The sequence below is a fragment of the Anabas testudineus genome, chromosome 12 (assembly GCF_900324465.2).
Source record: "Anabas testudineus chromosome 12, fAnaTes1.2, whole genome shotgun sequence".
NCBI lineage: Eukaryota > Metazoa > Chordata > Actinopteri > Anabantiformes > Anabantidae > Anabas > Anabas testudineus.
The window spans coordinates 5,964,962-5,979,637 of NC_046621.1; the positions used below are offsets into that span (position 1 = coordinate 5,964,962).

Below are 14,676 nucleotides of genomic sequence, written 5' to 3' on the forward strand. Positions count from 1 at the left end.
CCTACATGGCCGAGCGCCCCCGCGGTCGAATATTAATACTACAAAAAAAAACAAAAAAAAGAAAATACTGCAGTGAGAGATATGTGGTATTTGTCGAATAGATCCTGCAGATAAATGGTGCCTGCTGGTCCCTAAACTAAACAGCAAGAGAAAAGAGCTCCGTTAAAGGCCAATTCACACTTTCCTTTTTCTTTTAAAGTATTTGCATTTATGCCACAACTGGGGATGGATGTGTACATCCACACTTAAGCATCTGTTTATGTAACATTAACTTCACTGAGGAAGAAAACTTCATCGCTAGATTTAGATTATACATGATATTTAATGTAACCGGATGAATCACAGTTATTCATAACTAGATCAAATTTATTACATTTTTCAACAAACTGGCCATATTTATTTTTCATATTTATCTGTAAGTGTGCATAGTGCACAATATATAATAAAATCTATAATAATGTATTTATTGCACTAATGTCTTTGTGTGGATATGTGTTTTATTTTTATGAATGTATTTATGAACGTTTTTATATTTAATTCAAATTTATAAAAAAATATTAATTTAACACTATTTTAAAACTTGAATTAATATATTTCTAACTTTAACATTTTGAAATAATAACGCGAAACAATAAGAACATGTATGTGTTGACAGTACTTCCGGGTTACGGTGACCTTTCTACTGAGCTGCCGCCGGATCCGCCATCCTTCTCTCTCTGCTACGGGAGCAGGACAGAACCCGCAGGACATCGACATGCTGTCAGTTCGCGTCGCAGCGGCTCTTGCCCGCACCTTACCTCGACGGGCTGGATTTGTAAGCAACATTAATGTCTTTATGTCGTTTGTGTTGGCGTCCTTAAGAAGGTTTCCGGATGTATTCACATGAAAATGTGCGGCCGTGTTGCGCATGCACACGTCTTTGCACTGGAGGGCACCGGGCCCTTCACACAGCTAGCTGTCCACTGCTAACATTCATAGCTGTCAGACGAAAACAGTCCACCTTCGCTAAAGTACAGTATGTTATTATTAGTGGATGCACTATAACGTATGTAATTATTCATAGTGTTCCGCTTTTAAGAGAGAATATGACATGACAAGTGCTGCAGTGACGAATACAGTTTGGTATTAAAGGTCAGGTTTGACCTAGCTTTGATTCCATAAGCATTATGGTTTATTTACTGTCTGAATATGGGTTGAAAGTTATTCAAATGTCATTGATAAGGACTGTCCCGTGACACTGCAGGCTGCATATCCAGATGCAAATGTTTTCACACTCTCAGTACTTAGATTAGTAAATAATAAAGATGTAGTGAATGCAATCTGAATCCTCCCCTTCAGTTTTTATGGAGATCATAATATTTTTGGTGAAAATGTTGGATGTCTGCAGGTCTTGGAAAATATTTGCATTTCATTATCAGAAATGTTATTTTCCTGATGTAGGCAGAAATGTTGATTGTAAACTCTTTTTATAATCAGAACTCATTATTCACCTGTAAACTGAAAGCATGATCGTAATGCTGCAGAGCGTTTCCATCAGAACCATGACACCTGTAGCAAACACCGACAAGGTCACACTGAACAACAGATGTTGTAATATAGATTTTAGGTGTTATGAGTTTAGTTATTTCAGGTTTTGAGTGGAAAAGACTTGCATCTGTTATAATAGGATTAACGTAAATCTGTGCCTCAGGTGTAGAATCAGTATATTCAAGTCAAGCAGCCAAACATCTGTTTCTCTGAATATTTAATTATTATTATTTAAGGCCACTGCTGGGTTTGAAGTAGCCATTAGGGTTGTTAACACTTAAAGCTTCTTGATAAAGCTGTATGACATAACCTGTTTCCTTTACAACTATGGTTTATAAAATGTTAACCTATTTGTTCTTGAAGCACATTATTTCTAGCTACCATATTTGTTTGTAATAATGATTGGTTGGAATTGGTTAAATATTAGCAATAAACATTATAACCTTAATGACATTGGACTGCTTTAGTTTGAGAAAGACGTACCTAATAAATGGACGGCTTGTTGGATCTGTGATTCAACATTTCTGTTGTGAAGACTGCATTTATTTGGAGTGGTTAAAACAGAGTCCTTTACTACTTCCTGTTGATTTAAAGGTATCCAAGAACGTCGCTGCAGCTTGTGTAGGAGCTAAGAATCTGCACACCACTCGCCCATGGCTGCAGAAAACAGGTTTGTATTTCAGGAAACATGAATTATCATCATTGTAAGACACATTTTTATAATTTGAAGTTAGATTTTTTTTTTTTTTACCTGAAATTAATTAATTACTACTCAAAACTACTTCACAAATTAAAGGCACAGCTGAGGTATCATCCATTCTGGAGGAGAAAATCATGGGAGCTGACACCAGTGCTGATTTGGAAGAGACTGGCCGTGTTCTGTCCATTGGTGATGGTATTGCCAGAGTGTACGGTCTTAGGAATGTGCAGGCTGAGGAAATGGTGGAGTTCTCCTCTGGTCTGAAGGTAAAACTGACGATGTTTAAGTTCAGAAGCTGACCTCTGTACTGAACAGAGGTTGGATGGGATATAGAATATATGGGATATACAACAATGCACTATATAATTTTTAGCTCATGTTACTTTATGGTATTGGCTAGTGATTAATTCACAGATTGTAATACTTTGATCATTTATCAGTAGTTTTTATTTCTTCTCTTCTACAGGGTATGTCTCTGAACTTGGAGCCTGACAACGTTGGTGTTGTGGTGTTTGGTAACGATAAGTTGATCAAGGAGGGCGACATCGTCAAAAGAACAGGTGCAATTGTAGATGTTCCTGTTGGTGAAGAGCTCTTGGGCCGTGTTGTTGATGCTCTGGGAAATGCAATTGATGGAAAGGTAACAACAACTTACAGCCAGTTTATTCTTTTGAGAGAAAATGACTAAAAGATGATTTTCAGCATCATACCATTGTACTTTTTTATTAGTTTAGTGACCCAATGTAAGAAATTAGTTTTACTCCTGATCTTTTCTTTTTAATTAATTTTTCACAGGGTCCTCTTGGCTCCAAGATCCGTAGGCGTGTAGGTCTGAAGGCCCCAGGCATCATCCCCCGTATCTCTGTGAGGGAGCCCATGCAGACTGGCATCAAAGCCGTGGACAGTTTGGTCCCCATCGGCCGTGGACAGCGTGAGCTCATCATTGGAGACAGGCAGACTGGGTAAGTGAATAATTTATTTCATGGCAACTTTTGATGTTCCTTTTGCTACCACGGAAAAGAGGTTGCAGTGGAAAACAAGGGATAGGCAAAATAATGTAATATATATAAATGGAATACAGGTTGTTGCAGTATTAAAGGTTAATCAAAGTTTCCTACATATGTGGATCTGATTTTGTTATATTCACATATGCTTGGCTCCTAAATTTGTTTTGCAGCAAAACCGCTATCGCTATTGACACAATCATCAACCAGAAGCGCTTTAACGATGGAACTGACGAGAAGAAGAAGCTGTATTGCATCTATGTTGCTATCGGCCAGAAGAGATCCACAGTGGCTCAGCTGGTGAAGAGGTTGACTGATGCAGATGCCATGAAGTACACCATTGTTGTGTCTGCTACTGCCTCTGATGCTGCTCCGCTGCAGTACCTTGCTCCTTATTCTGGCTGCTCCATGGGAGAATATTTCAGAGACAATGGCAAGCACGCCCTGATCATCTATGACGATCTGTCCAAGCAGGTGAGTGGTTTTTTTTGTGTTTTGTTTGTTTTTTTTTTTGCTAATATGACAAAACATTTTAACCTAGAAAAACTGTTGCTATAAATAATTATGACGGTATAAAATTTAGTGTAGAATTAAATCTAGACTCATCTTTCCACAGGCCGTTGCTTACCGTCAGATGTCCTTGCTGCTTCGTCGTCCCCCCGGCCGTGAAGCCTACCCAGGAGACGTCTTCTACTTGCATTCCCGTCTACTTGAGAGAGCTGCCAAGATGAACGACAACTTTGGCGGTGGCTCCCTCACAGCTCTTCCTGTTATTGAGACACAGGCTGGTGATGTGTCAGCCTACATTCCTACTAATGTCATCTCTATCACAGACGGACAGGTGAGTGTGCATGTGCGACTTGTCTTACTTCATTTCAATTCATAGCCTGGTCCAGTAAGTAAATACTGTTTTGTTCCTTAGATCTTCTTGGAAACTGAGCTGTTCTACAAGGGTATTCGTCCAGCCATTAATGTTGGTCTGTCTGTATCACGTGTCGGCTCTGCTGCCCAAACCAGGGCCATGAAGCAGGTTAGTGCTGTTTGTATTCTCCCACCACCCATTTGTTATCATGCTAAACATGTTTGATTCTGATTGATTAATCTGTCCATCAGGTGGCAGGTACCATGAAGCTGGAGCTGGCCCAGTACCGTGAAGTTGCTGCCTTTGCTCAGTTTGGTTCTGACTTGGACGCTGCCACTCAGCAGCTGCTGAACCGTGGTGTTCGTCTGACTGAGTTGCTCAAACAGGGACAGTACTGTGAGTATTTACTATTTATTCTATTATTTAAATACAGTATGTAGTCATGCCTTAGATAAAAAGCATCCATTTAGAGTCATCTTATCTACTGTGACTGTGTACATGGCTTTCAGCTCCCATGGCTATTGAAGAACAGGTAGCGGTTATTTATGCTGGTGTGAGGGGACACTTGGACAAAATGGAGCCTAGCAAGATCACTAAATTCGAGAAGGCATTCCTGCAGCACATCCTAAGCCAGCATCAAGACCTGCTGGCAGCTATTAAGTAAGTTAAAGAGCTTTTAAGAGGCAAAATTTTTTTTAATTTACATTATTGTAATTGATGTACATTGCATATCTATAACTAATATCTTTGTCATTGCAGGGCTGATGGAAAAATCTCTGAGGCATCTGATGCCAAGCTCAAGCAAACTGTGTTGAATTTCCTCTCCAGCTTTGAGTAAAGTCCAATTTTTTGGTCTGGTTGTTTTCATGTTTGCATAGTGCAGCGTCTGTTAAACTTTCTATGAGTTTCAAAAAACTCAAGTGGCACTTCATCTTTAATGTACAGTTATCTCTTAACAGAATAAAGTATTCCAACTAATTGACTTATCTTTTTGAATTTTTTGCTTTAGATTCTGTTATATTTAGATGATATAACTATAGCTGCATAGTCACACTTGCACTTTTTTTTTTCTTCTTTGGTTTTGTACTATTTACCAAAGCATTTATCTTGAATTACACTGGACAGGACTAGTTGGATATGCATAAGTTTATTAGTTTGGCTCTCCTATATATACCAAGGCAAGGCATCTCTGCCCCGTTGGTAGCACACAATTGAGAAATAATTTTTTTAATTACATCTAAAAAAACAACAACATTTACTTAGATGTTTTGTGGTTTTCTGGTGATTGCTGAGCCCTCAGTCGTTCACCTGTTCTATCAGGAGTTTGCACTGAATCCTGGTTTTGATTGTAGATTTTCTTAGCAAATTATTTTGGGGGACAATTTTATTGATAAAACTCCAGTAGAGCTTACATTCAATTCTCAATATTTTTCAGAGTGAATCAAAACAATAAGTGAATATAAATCTGGATCATCAAATCATGTGAATGTAGAAGTGATTGAGCTGTGTAATTACAAAACAGTGACAATAGTTGATGTAAGTGAAATGTGCACAGTAAATGGTTTAAAGTAACATAAGTGAAGGTGCAAAGTTTAAACAAACTCAGTGGCAAAGTGAATCAAAACTGGAAAATCTGACGGGTGTAAAATTATAGTGATAAGTGAAACTGACTAAATTCATTCTGCATGTCTTTCCACAAACTCAAAATGTGAATAAGTTATTTAAATAAGTAATAATAATACAAATAAATAACATTAAAACTATTCATCACACTGACAGCTGGAACATTTCACACCCAGTACTGTTTAGTGTGCACTGCAGGTCTGTGGTGTTTATGTTTGGGTACTTTATTCTGTTTCACGTAGCAGGGGTCGTAATAATCCCACTCCAAAGCTGAAGCCAGCACACCGTTGGACAGACTATCGCTGTCTGCCGAGAGAATCCGCAGGGAGACGCCTGAAAAGAAGTCATTTTTTAAAGTTTTGTTTTGATGGAGCAACCACTGGAACAGGTTTTAAACCTGCAGAGACTGAGTCCCTTTGTGATTCATTTTACTGCCACTGGACGTGCCCACAAAAGAACAGATACAAAACAAATACTGTGATAGAAACTACTGGCATACCTTTGCATAACAGATGTATATATTTTTAGATGATGAAACAGGTTGATAGTTACTATGCTAGTTATTAAAGTCATATTGATTACAGTGCAGCTGAAGGAGGTTGAGCTGTACCTGCACTTGCACCAAAGTCACTGTCCAGTCCAGACCCCACTGCAGATGTGTTGAGGCAGGACATCTCTGAAGGAGGGTTTGTGTACTCGCACTCCTGGTCTACTTTGTCAAACAAATGCACCGCAGCTTCTGGGTCTGTCAGCATGTCGTAAGTACTACTCCGATGGATATGAACCACATGTTGTGTCTCCTGCTGTGAGCAAAGAGAAAAATACAGGCTTGGTGTTTTGAACTGTGAGGTACAGACTTTATGCTTGATAATGGAGATTAGACAGAATATTTAATGCAATCTTCAACTCTGTGTACATCCATAACTTACTATTCTCTATTGCTGGTTACTATAAAGTTTTACTCCTTCAACAATCTGCTTACAGTTATAGTTTTCTGTCACAGATGTTTTCTGATAAGAACACTGGACAGTATAAGAAATGACAGATACAGATAAACAGCTCAAAAAGGCCCAGGGCAGTACCAATATTTGTGTTAAGCAATTGTATTAATAAGTCAATTAGGTTTTTAAAGGTTCATTTTATTTAGAGATCATCTGATCCTAATGATGAAAAAACTGAGACCAGCAGGATCTAAGGGCTCCTGCAGCTCATTTTTGCCCAGGGGGGCCCAAACCAGATAAATCAGGTCCTGTTTTGGAGAAATGTGAACCCTTCATCCTCCTTCACCACAGAACAAAGTTCAGAATGAGTTTCACAAACATCTTCAGTTTATTTATAGACCACTCACCATGGGAGAGTTTGGCGGAACGAGGTTCACTCTGGTGTCCGGCTCTGAATCACTGGACTGCGGTAGGACTGGTGCACTTTTACACCAGCCCGCTCTCCTGACGCTGTATGTTCGTAAACCGGGCTGCAGGTCGAGTCTGGGACTGAAACCAGCCGCAGAGGATGTGGCCCGGATGCTGCTTGGCGCCCTCATGGACCCTGAGCCGGTTGCACCATCTGGCCTCAGAAGCCGGATCCTGTGATCCGGCCCGGCCCTCTCCCTGGATGAAGCCCTGGAGGAGGTGACAGGATGCGGCAGGACCGGCTCCGAAAGAGACATATAAGCTCTCCCGTCCTGTAGTCTGGGAAAGAGGTCGGATACTCTTCTGACCCTTTGCAGGCTGGATTGCAAAAGAAACTCTTCTGTGTCCTCTCGCTTCTGCCTGGTCTTTGACAGGATCAGGAACTTGTAACCCAGGAAGAAGCAGTTCAGCAGAAGCAGAACAACCACACAGGGAATCAGCAACAGGACGACCAGAGTCAAGTTCGTCACATGGTGGCCCTCAGTCAGATCTGCTGGTGTGGCCTGACTTGTTTGAGACATTTCATTCCAGAGGACATAAAGATTCACTTTTAGAAAAGTGCCCTTGAGATTTCAGATTGTCTCTGGGTGCACAGCTGGTTTGATGTGTTAATCAGCGTTGGCTGCTTTGTGCTTTAAAGTATTTTTCTCTAACAGCAACACGTCAACCTGCTTCTCAAATGTACCCTGTCCCCATATGTGAATGTTGTCTTGTATCCACCTTGTCTCCACCATTGTGGATTAATACTGCCAATGTTATCGAAGCCCAGGTTTGATGTGAGGCGACTGTGCAAAACGCACCCAGTTGGCAGCCACATAAATTACAGCTCAACAGGTGTTTCCTATTATTTGCAGGACTTTGCGCGTTGTCGTTGCACAAATCGCCGCTAGGTGGCGATATGCGACCAGACTCCTGCATCACTGCTCGTCAACGAGGAAAGTGATGCAGAGAGATCTTTATGCAAACTAGGCGTTTAAGAACAAAGACAAGCTGTTATATTATAGTTTTTCTTTTATTTCCCATGCCTTCAAACATGTCTAAGTCAGGTAATAATACATCAACAGCTGATTGCAGATTATATACAAACATTTCAAATCATTCAATAGAACATTTGACAGATGAATCTCTCTTAGAGACAGTGTTTTAGTTTTTTTGTACACAAAGTAGATCTTTGTACACAAGTAAAACTTGCTATTGTAATAAATCAATGCAAAAGATAAGTCATATGAACACCATATAACTCTAATAAAGTTATGTTTTCACATTTCCACCATTCATTATTAAGGAAGTCTATACAGACTTGAATAGCACACTGATATCCTGCTAGAGGTTTGCAAGTATAACAGTACAGATAACCTTTTCAAGCAAGAGGCTATTAAAAGGCTATTGAGTCGATGGATGTCCTCAGATACCAAAGACCCCATTCTGAACCCACTGCTCATGTGGCATCATAGTTGTTGTGCATCTTGCCTAACAAGCCATCTCCTCACACAGTTCTCTCTCTACTACAGCTCTTTCTTGCCATTTCCAAACACAATTAGAGGTTGTGATTGGTTGTGAAAATAGCACCCTGGGCAAGGCTGTGTTTGTGAATTGATAACAACATAGACACATGGCGAAGCTTGTGTCGGTCAAGTCCTTTCAAGTAAGCAGGCTAGCACTGCGCCAGGCTGTGCTTGATGATTTCACGGGACTGTGGTGGGATTCTGTCTGGGAAAAGCACCTGGAACTCCACCACCAAGTCGCCTCGCTGGGATGGGCTCTTGGGCAGGGGCAGACCTTCGCCCCTCAGCCGCCGGACAGCACCAGGTTTAATAACATCGCTGCATGGCAGAGGCATCATCCGGTTATCAAGTGTGGGGACGTTAACTGTGCAGCCGCAGAGAGCCTGGAGACAAAGAGAGGAATAAAAGATTAGTCCTGTAGGCCTGTTATATTTAAAACCAGTTTCATAATGCTTTCTGAGTGGCCTCATTGTGACTTGATTGAAGTACTTGGGACAAAAAAATCTATTAAATGCCTGGTATTTAAAGGTGTCAAGTTGCATAACGGATAAATATGGAGCGTCTGTCTTGCTCAAGCATAGCGATTTTCTGTGTTATGCAACAAGCCAGTGTTACAGATGTTATAATCGCTGCTCTATTTACTGCCTGTGTGTGGGAGTCAAGTGTTTTAGTGACTGAAGAGAGCCAGAGAAAGATGGAGGAGCTCTTTGAAATGCCAGTCTCAGTGACTGCTACCCTGCTAATCTGTGTGTGGGTTGATAGGAGTGAGAGCCAGAGACAGAGTGAAGTAAAAAAACTGCCTCTCAGCCTGGGTTGTAGAGGCAGAGAAGTCTGCAGCACAGATAGTGGTTGAGAGGCAGAGTGAAGTGCGATTCGTGGGGGCAGGCGGCACCGAGGCTAAATTTAGCTACTGCTCTCTCTCACTCTCTGCAGGGGCTGATGAGGTAACGGAGGCGTTGGCAGGCTACTGCTGCTGTTCTGTTAGTGGGGGTCTGTCAGCCCATTGGAAATGGGGGGATTCAGATGCCCATAACAGAACATTGTGTTCCATCCTCACACTATAATCAAAGCTATCTGCCTCCCTGCCTTTGGTAAAGATCCCATCTCCTGCTCCATGTCTTACTGATGCCTCTTCGGTATTCCAGAGAATGCATTACCTAACAGTTATGTAAAGGGCAAGAAGTGGTGGATGGATTTTTTTCTGAGTAGGTGTAAGAGGCTGGAAAAATGATATAGTATGTCTACTTATGGACCAATCATATGTTTCATAATCACTTTGACTGATGGCCTCTGTGGGTGTCAAACACTTAACTCACCTCTTTGAGGGTGATGCTGGCTATGTAGACGATGTTGGAGCCATCTCTCTTGTACTGAGGGTGTTCCTTGTCCCTGAGAATGAAGGTGATGTCTGCAGGGATGTTGTTGGGGGTCTCATCTCCCTCCCGGGGGAAGGTGATCTTGGTCCCCGATTTCCAGCCTTTCTTCACCACCACATTAAGCATCTTCTCTTCTGAGCGCAGGCTGCAGCCATCAGGGTTGAGGCGGCTGCGGGTGATCTTCACGTGCTTCGTGCAGCCGTGCATCACCTCATCCAGGGTCACCAGAAGGTCATGAAACACTGCTTTACCCTGCAGACGCCTCTGGCCTTTTCTCAGCCCACCCTCGTGGCCGGCGAAACCCCCTACGTGGCTGAAGGGGAACCTCCTGAAAGGGTTGAAGAGGTCATCATCACCATCTAAGTCACTGCTAAAGAAGATGTCAAAGTGGTCGGATCCATGGAAGAAGGAGGAGAAGGTGGCGTGGGGGTCACTGGGGAAATTGCTGTGGAAAGCGTTGCCTGGGCCTGACATTGACATTCTGTTTTTAAGGCCTAAAAAGAGACAAAAAAATAGTTAAGTTCCAGATTTGCAGACATTTCCAAAGCCTCATTTATATTCTAATACTTTTCAGGAAACTCTTTCGTTGCTTCCTGAATAATTTATCAGCCCCTCAGCTGTCTATGCTGCATATTTAGCTGTTGTAATATCACTGCACTTCTTAGCCTTGATGATAACATGCCTTGTAATTAGCCAGATGACAGTTACTCTATAAGCAATTTAACTTACAGCAAATACATCAGTGTCAACTCTTACCTTCTTCTCCAAACTGGTCGTATATGCTTCTCTTTTTGGGGTCAGTCAGGATCTCGTAGGCTTCTGCGATCTCTTTGAACTTGTCCTCTGCATCGGCATCACTGTTCTTGTCTGGGTGGAACTTGAGAGCCAGTTTTCTGTAGGCCTTCTTGATCTCATCTTCATTGGATTCAGGGGTGACACCCAGGACTTTGTAGAAGTCCTTGCCTGTGGGTTTTATGGACAGACAGGGCGTGTCCTGCTCAGACTTGGTGCTTTCCTATAGAAAGAAGAACGACATACATTAGACTATTTATAAAACGTACAGATAATTCACTTTTTTGGTCTCATATATATAAATCTCATATAGACATTAGTACATTATTATTTCATGTGTTAAATGCTCTACAACTCTAAACTAATGTCTAGTGTTTATTATTATGCAGAAAATTATTCCCAAGCAAAGACAGCTCTCAGGAAAACAGCGTTATCTGCATGCCGATGAATTTTATCATCTGATTCACAAACTGAGAGAAGGGGGAAGCCATGTGAGGGGAAAAAAGACTTCCCCCCCCAGCGACCGAGATTCTCTGCAGCGATTGGCTGAGGGAGAATCAGCGATGCCGGTGACTTAACCGATGCAACACGCCTTGAATGAAAGTGGAGCAGTGTAGCGGTGCGTTCATCCTCTCCGTAATGTAAGTCTAATCATCTATAACACAGACGCATCAGCGAGTGGACCATGCAAATCACTACAGCGACAGTTACTGTAATTGAATAAAAATTGTACTCACCGCTGATGAGGATGAGCCCGAGCTGTCACCCCTGTGCATAACTCGCACTTTGCACTTGACATTGACATTTTTGTGCTTCACACCAAACTGGGTCCAGATGAGAACCATGGCGGCTTCAGTTGCGTTAAGTTTTGGAGTAGGGCTGTGAGTCGCTGTCCAGTCGCGCTGGTGCTGAAATCTCTTCGCTTTCGCTTCGTCCTGTCTGAGCTCTCCTCGGCTCTGCCTTAAATACTGTCGCGGCAGCTCCTTTACTACACACTCACCCACCCACGCATCGTGACCGAGCTTTCCCCGGAGCCGCCTATTTCCTCAAGCGCGGCAGGGGATGCCGGTGTCCTCACTTTGCACGGTGCAAAGCCATTGGTGCTCCGGCGATGATCATGCGGATGTTGCAGCCTCCTTCTCCATCTCGAGACTTGTTTCCGGAGTTCTTGCAGACAGTCACGACACGGTACACAGAGTCCTTTTTCTCACAGACAGAACATAACCACCAGACATGCAGAGAAAAAAGAAAAAACAACACTGCCCAGACAACATCCAGACAGTCCCCGCTCCCTAATGGAGCCCCCACCATCTACTGACTTTCCATGTACATTTTGTTCTCTTGAACACGAGTCCACTAGTTTGATAGATTAAGACTATTTGAATATGCTCTGAACTTACTAAACTTACTGAACTTCCTGGAGCTTATTTTAGAATTGCTGACCTGCAGTGATCTGCAGTGATGAAGCAGTAGCTACTCAGGTTTGACTAGAGTTTACAGGGATGACACAGTAAAATGAGCATTTACAGTACAGTTAATGTATTTTAATGAATCAGCACCAACAGTGGTTGAAGCCATATTCAGACTAATGCATTATTATAAGTAAATGCCTTGTGTGATAATACACAAACAAGTAATTTGATGCATAAGCAGCATTTTACTGTCATAGCTGCAGATGATTCATGGGAGAGGAAAGAATAACAACAACAAAAAGTTTTGCAACAGATATTTGCAATTGTTGTTTGGAGTTTTCTCCAGTCTTGAATGATAAACCATCTGAGAAGTTCAGAGAAAAATAACTTTTGCTTTTTCCAAGGTCAAGGATGAATTTTGAATGAATAAAAACCCCAAACCTCTGTAAATGTGGCAGAGTAAAACATTATTTCTCACTGAAATGCAGTTAACAAAATTGAAATACTGTCTGTTGCTGTATTGCATTGAATCATACATATAGCAGGAGTAGGGATGGAGAGAAATAAATTTCTTTAACATAACCAAGAAATTACAGACCATCAATGTGACCTGGTCAGTGTCCTGTAGTTAAAATCGACAAACTATTCTCTTAACGGAGCTTCACTGAAAAGGCGATTAAGCTTCAGAAAAGCAGCGGTTCTTGTATCCATGAGATTATGCAGGTGTTCATGTAAATCCATCCACCCCCATAGTTCTGCACAGCAATTGTGTAACATTCAGTGCAGACAATTAATTCAAACCCATGCAAATGAGACACATAATTGCCAACAGCAAACAGCTGTGGAGGGAAAGGGCAGCTTTAAGTTATATAACTGAATGTGAACTGAACGTGTTAAAAAACCTTGTTGTGCTGTTTAGAAAGTGTCACACCTTCCTCCTGTGAAAATTATCACTTCAAAAGCAACCTTAGTTTTGACTGATGGAAGGCTGCTGCTCACTTTGCCAAAAAACAGAAGGAGGATTTTCAGAGTCTGATGTTGAGTTCATAATATTAAGAACTACAATAATATGATATGATATGACATTCAACTTTATAGTTGGTGGAATGGTTGGTTGGTTAATTAATAAGTTGATAATTGTTTTAACCATTGAAGTCTAATATTGAACAAAACATTTGCTGGAAATATAAAGATCCCAAAATAATAGCTCAACCCTATTCCTGTTAATTATTTCCCCACAGCCCCTCAGCAGGAAGATTAGAGAAATAACTGGTGGATGCCTGTAATTGAACATAAATGAAAAATGTAAAAGAGAATTCTAAAAATATCCCACGCCCACATATTCCTGTGGATGATCGCTTATTTGATGAAATGCCGCAAGTCATCTGTTAGAATGACAGTTTCACTCCCATCGAGTAAGAGTCAGTGTTTCTATTTACGGCTCATACTACACATACTACAAGATTACGACACAGAGCAGACTGTGCAGCCATGGATATGAAAATCAGTGTCACAGCGAGCGTACATACATGGCAATGCTTCCTCTGCTGTGATGCTTCATACATCCAATGGAGGATGGAGTTTCCTGAGGATTCTCCTCGTGTTACAGGAAGCAGCAGACAAATTTGGTTTGAATATGATGAGCCAGGAGCGTCATGCACTAGATAGCAGTTGTTACATACTATTCACACATCGAGCAGGATAGAGTGAATCAGAACAGCCTCTTTCACAGCGTTCATTCTTCCTGCCCACGGGAACAGTCTGACTGTGTCTCTGCCCTGTTTTTCACACATTCACACTCTCGCTCTTATAGAAACACACACAAAGTTGCCTGTCACTCTCAGAGAAAATAATGCTAATTAAAGTACCAAGCTGTCCTGACACTGTTATTGTTGGGCACCGAGAAGGAGGACAGCTTACAGTACATGCAGCCTAGTGTTCTGATGGTGTTGTTTGCTGTTCTCACACATTTAGTAGTAGCTGTAATGGACAGCCACTCTCTACTTCTGTTTCTGCTCCAGTTTCAACTGTAGAGTACAAACTTAAATGTGCAAATTACTCATATGATTTATAACTTACAACGAGACATTCAAGAAAGAAATTCAATTCATTTCATTTATATACTAAAGAAAATAATCTAATCTGATAAATGTATCTAGAGGTATCAGTTCACCTAAAGGTGAAATTGGAGTCAGGTGTTTCAGTCAGTAAAATGGTGTGAGTCTGGGAGGTGCTGCCTCATTTAAAGAGGACACATGGATGTCTTCCCTATACACACAGGCTTGTATAAGTGTCTTGAAGAGTTGTTGATGACCAAGAGAGATCAAGTCATTCTTTCAAATAATAGTTAACATATCATAGAAGTAATGTGATGTTTGGAGTGGCCCAGTCAAAGTCCTAATCTCAGTCCTGTAGAAGTGATGTGCAAGAAGCTAAATTGGGCTGTTAAGGCAAGGAAGCTGTTCT

The 14,676-nt window shown here is 41.4% G+C and overlaps 3 protein-coding genes across 3 annotated transcripts; 1 reads left to right on the plus strand and 2 right to left on the minus strand.

Annotated features, from left to right (window-relative positions):
* The first annotated feature begins 664 nt into the window (after nt 1-664).
* atp5fa1 (ATP synthase F1 subunit alpha) lies at nt 665-5,075 on the plus strand. Its single transcript, XM_026355982.1, has 11 exons — nt 665-814; nt 2,122-2,197; nt 2,324-2,493; nt 2,694-2,867; nt 3,023-3,189; nt 3,405-3,705; nt 3,848-4,072; nt 4,154-4,261; nt 4,345-4,489; nt 4,603-4,753; nt 4,853-5,075. The coding sequence occupies exons 1-11, from the start codon at nt 755-757 to the stop codon at nt 4,929-4,931; spliced, it is 1,656 nt and encodes a 551-aa protein (XP_026211767.1). The 5' UTR covers nt 665-754; the 3' UTR covers nt 4,932-5,075.
* A 439-nt stretch (nt 5,076-5,514) lies between these two features.
* On the minus strand, nt 5,515-7,415 carry hwa (huluwa). The gene is made up of 3 exons (XM_026356149.1): nt 7,065-7,415; nt 6,327-6,519; nt 5,515-6,049 (listed from the first exon to the last, which is right to left on the minus strand). The coding sequence occupies exons 1-3, from the start codon at nt 7,380-7,382 to the stop codon at nt 5,883-5,885; spliced, it is 678 nt and encodes a 225-aa protein (XP_026211934.1). The 5' UTR covers nt 7,383-7,415; the 3' UTR covers nt 5,515-5,882.
* An 873-nt stretch (nt 7,416-8,288) lies between these two features.
* On the minus strand, nt 8,289-11,815 carry zgc:122979 (J domain-containing protein). The gene is made up of 4 exons (XM_026355220.1): nt 11,536-11,815; nt 10,763-11,021; nt 9,947-10,500; nt 8,289-9,013 (listed from the first exon to the last, which is right to left on the minus strand). The coding sequence occupies exons 1-4, from the start codon at nt 11,641-11,643 to the stop codon at nt 8,780-8,782; spliced, it is 1,155 nt and encodes a 384-aa protein (XP_026211005.1). The 5' UTR covers nt 11,644-11,815; the 3' UTR covers nt 8,289-8,779.
* Between the last annotated feature and the right edge of the window lie 2,861 nt (nt 11,816-14,676).

What these genes read in the sequence shown, in the direction of transcription:
- hwa (XM_026356149.1), bottom strand. Translation starts at nt 7,382, where the DNA reads ATGTCTCTTTCGGAGCCGGTCCTGCCGCATCCTGTCACCTCCTCCAGG. An exon ending in TTCCGCCAAACTCTCCCATG is followed by an intron (nt 6,520 to 7,064) that starts GTGAGTGGTCTA and finishes CTTTGCTCACAG; the next exon opens with CAGGAGACACAACATGTGGT. An exon ending in TGACTTTGGTGCAAGTGCAG is followed by an intron (nt 6,050 to 6,326) that starts GTACAGCTCAAC and finishes ACTTCTTTTCAG; the next exon opens with GCGTCTCCCTGCGGATTCTC.
- atp5fa1 (XM_026355982.1), top strand. Translation starts at nt 755, where the DNA reads ATGCTGTCAGTTCGCGTCGCAGCGGCTCTTGCCCGCACCTTACCTCGA. An exon ending in GAAATGCAATTGATGGAAAG is followed by an intron (nt 2,868 to 3,022) that starts GTAACAACAACT and finishes AATTTTTCACAG; the next exon opens with GGTCCTCTTGGCTCCAAGAT. An exon ending in ATTGGAGACAGGCAGACTGG is followed by an intron (nt 3,190 to 3,404) that starts GTAAGTGAATAA and finishes TTTGTTTTGCAG; the next exon opens with CAAAACCGCTATCGCTATTG.
- zgc:122979 (XM_026355220.1), bottom strand. Translation starts at nt 11,643, where the DNA reads ATGGTTCTCATCTGGACCCAGTTTGGTGTGAAGCACAAAAATGTCAAT. An exon ending in CGGGCTCATCCTCATCAGCG is followed by an intron (nt 11,022 to 11,535) that starts GTGAGTACAATT and finishes TTCTTTCTATAG; the next exon opens with GAAAGCACCAAGTCTGAGCA. An exon ending in CCAGCATCACCCTCAAAGAG is followed by an intron (nt 9,014 to 9,946) that starts GTGAGTTAAGTG and finishes CTTTGTCTCCAG; the next exon opens with GCTCTCTGCGGCTGCACAGT.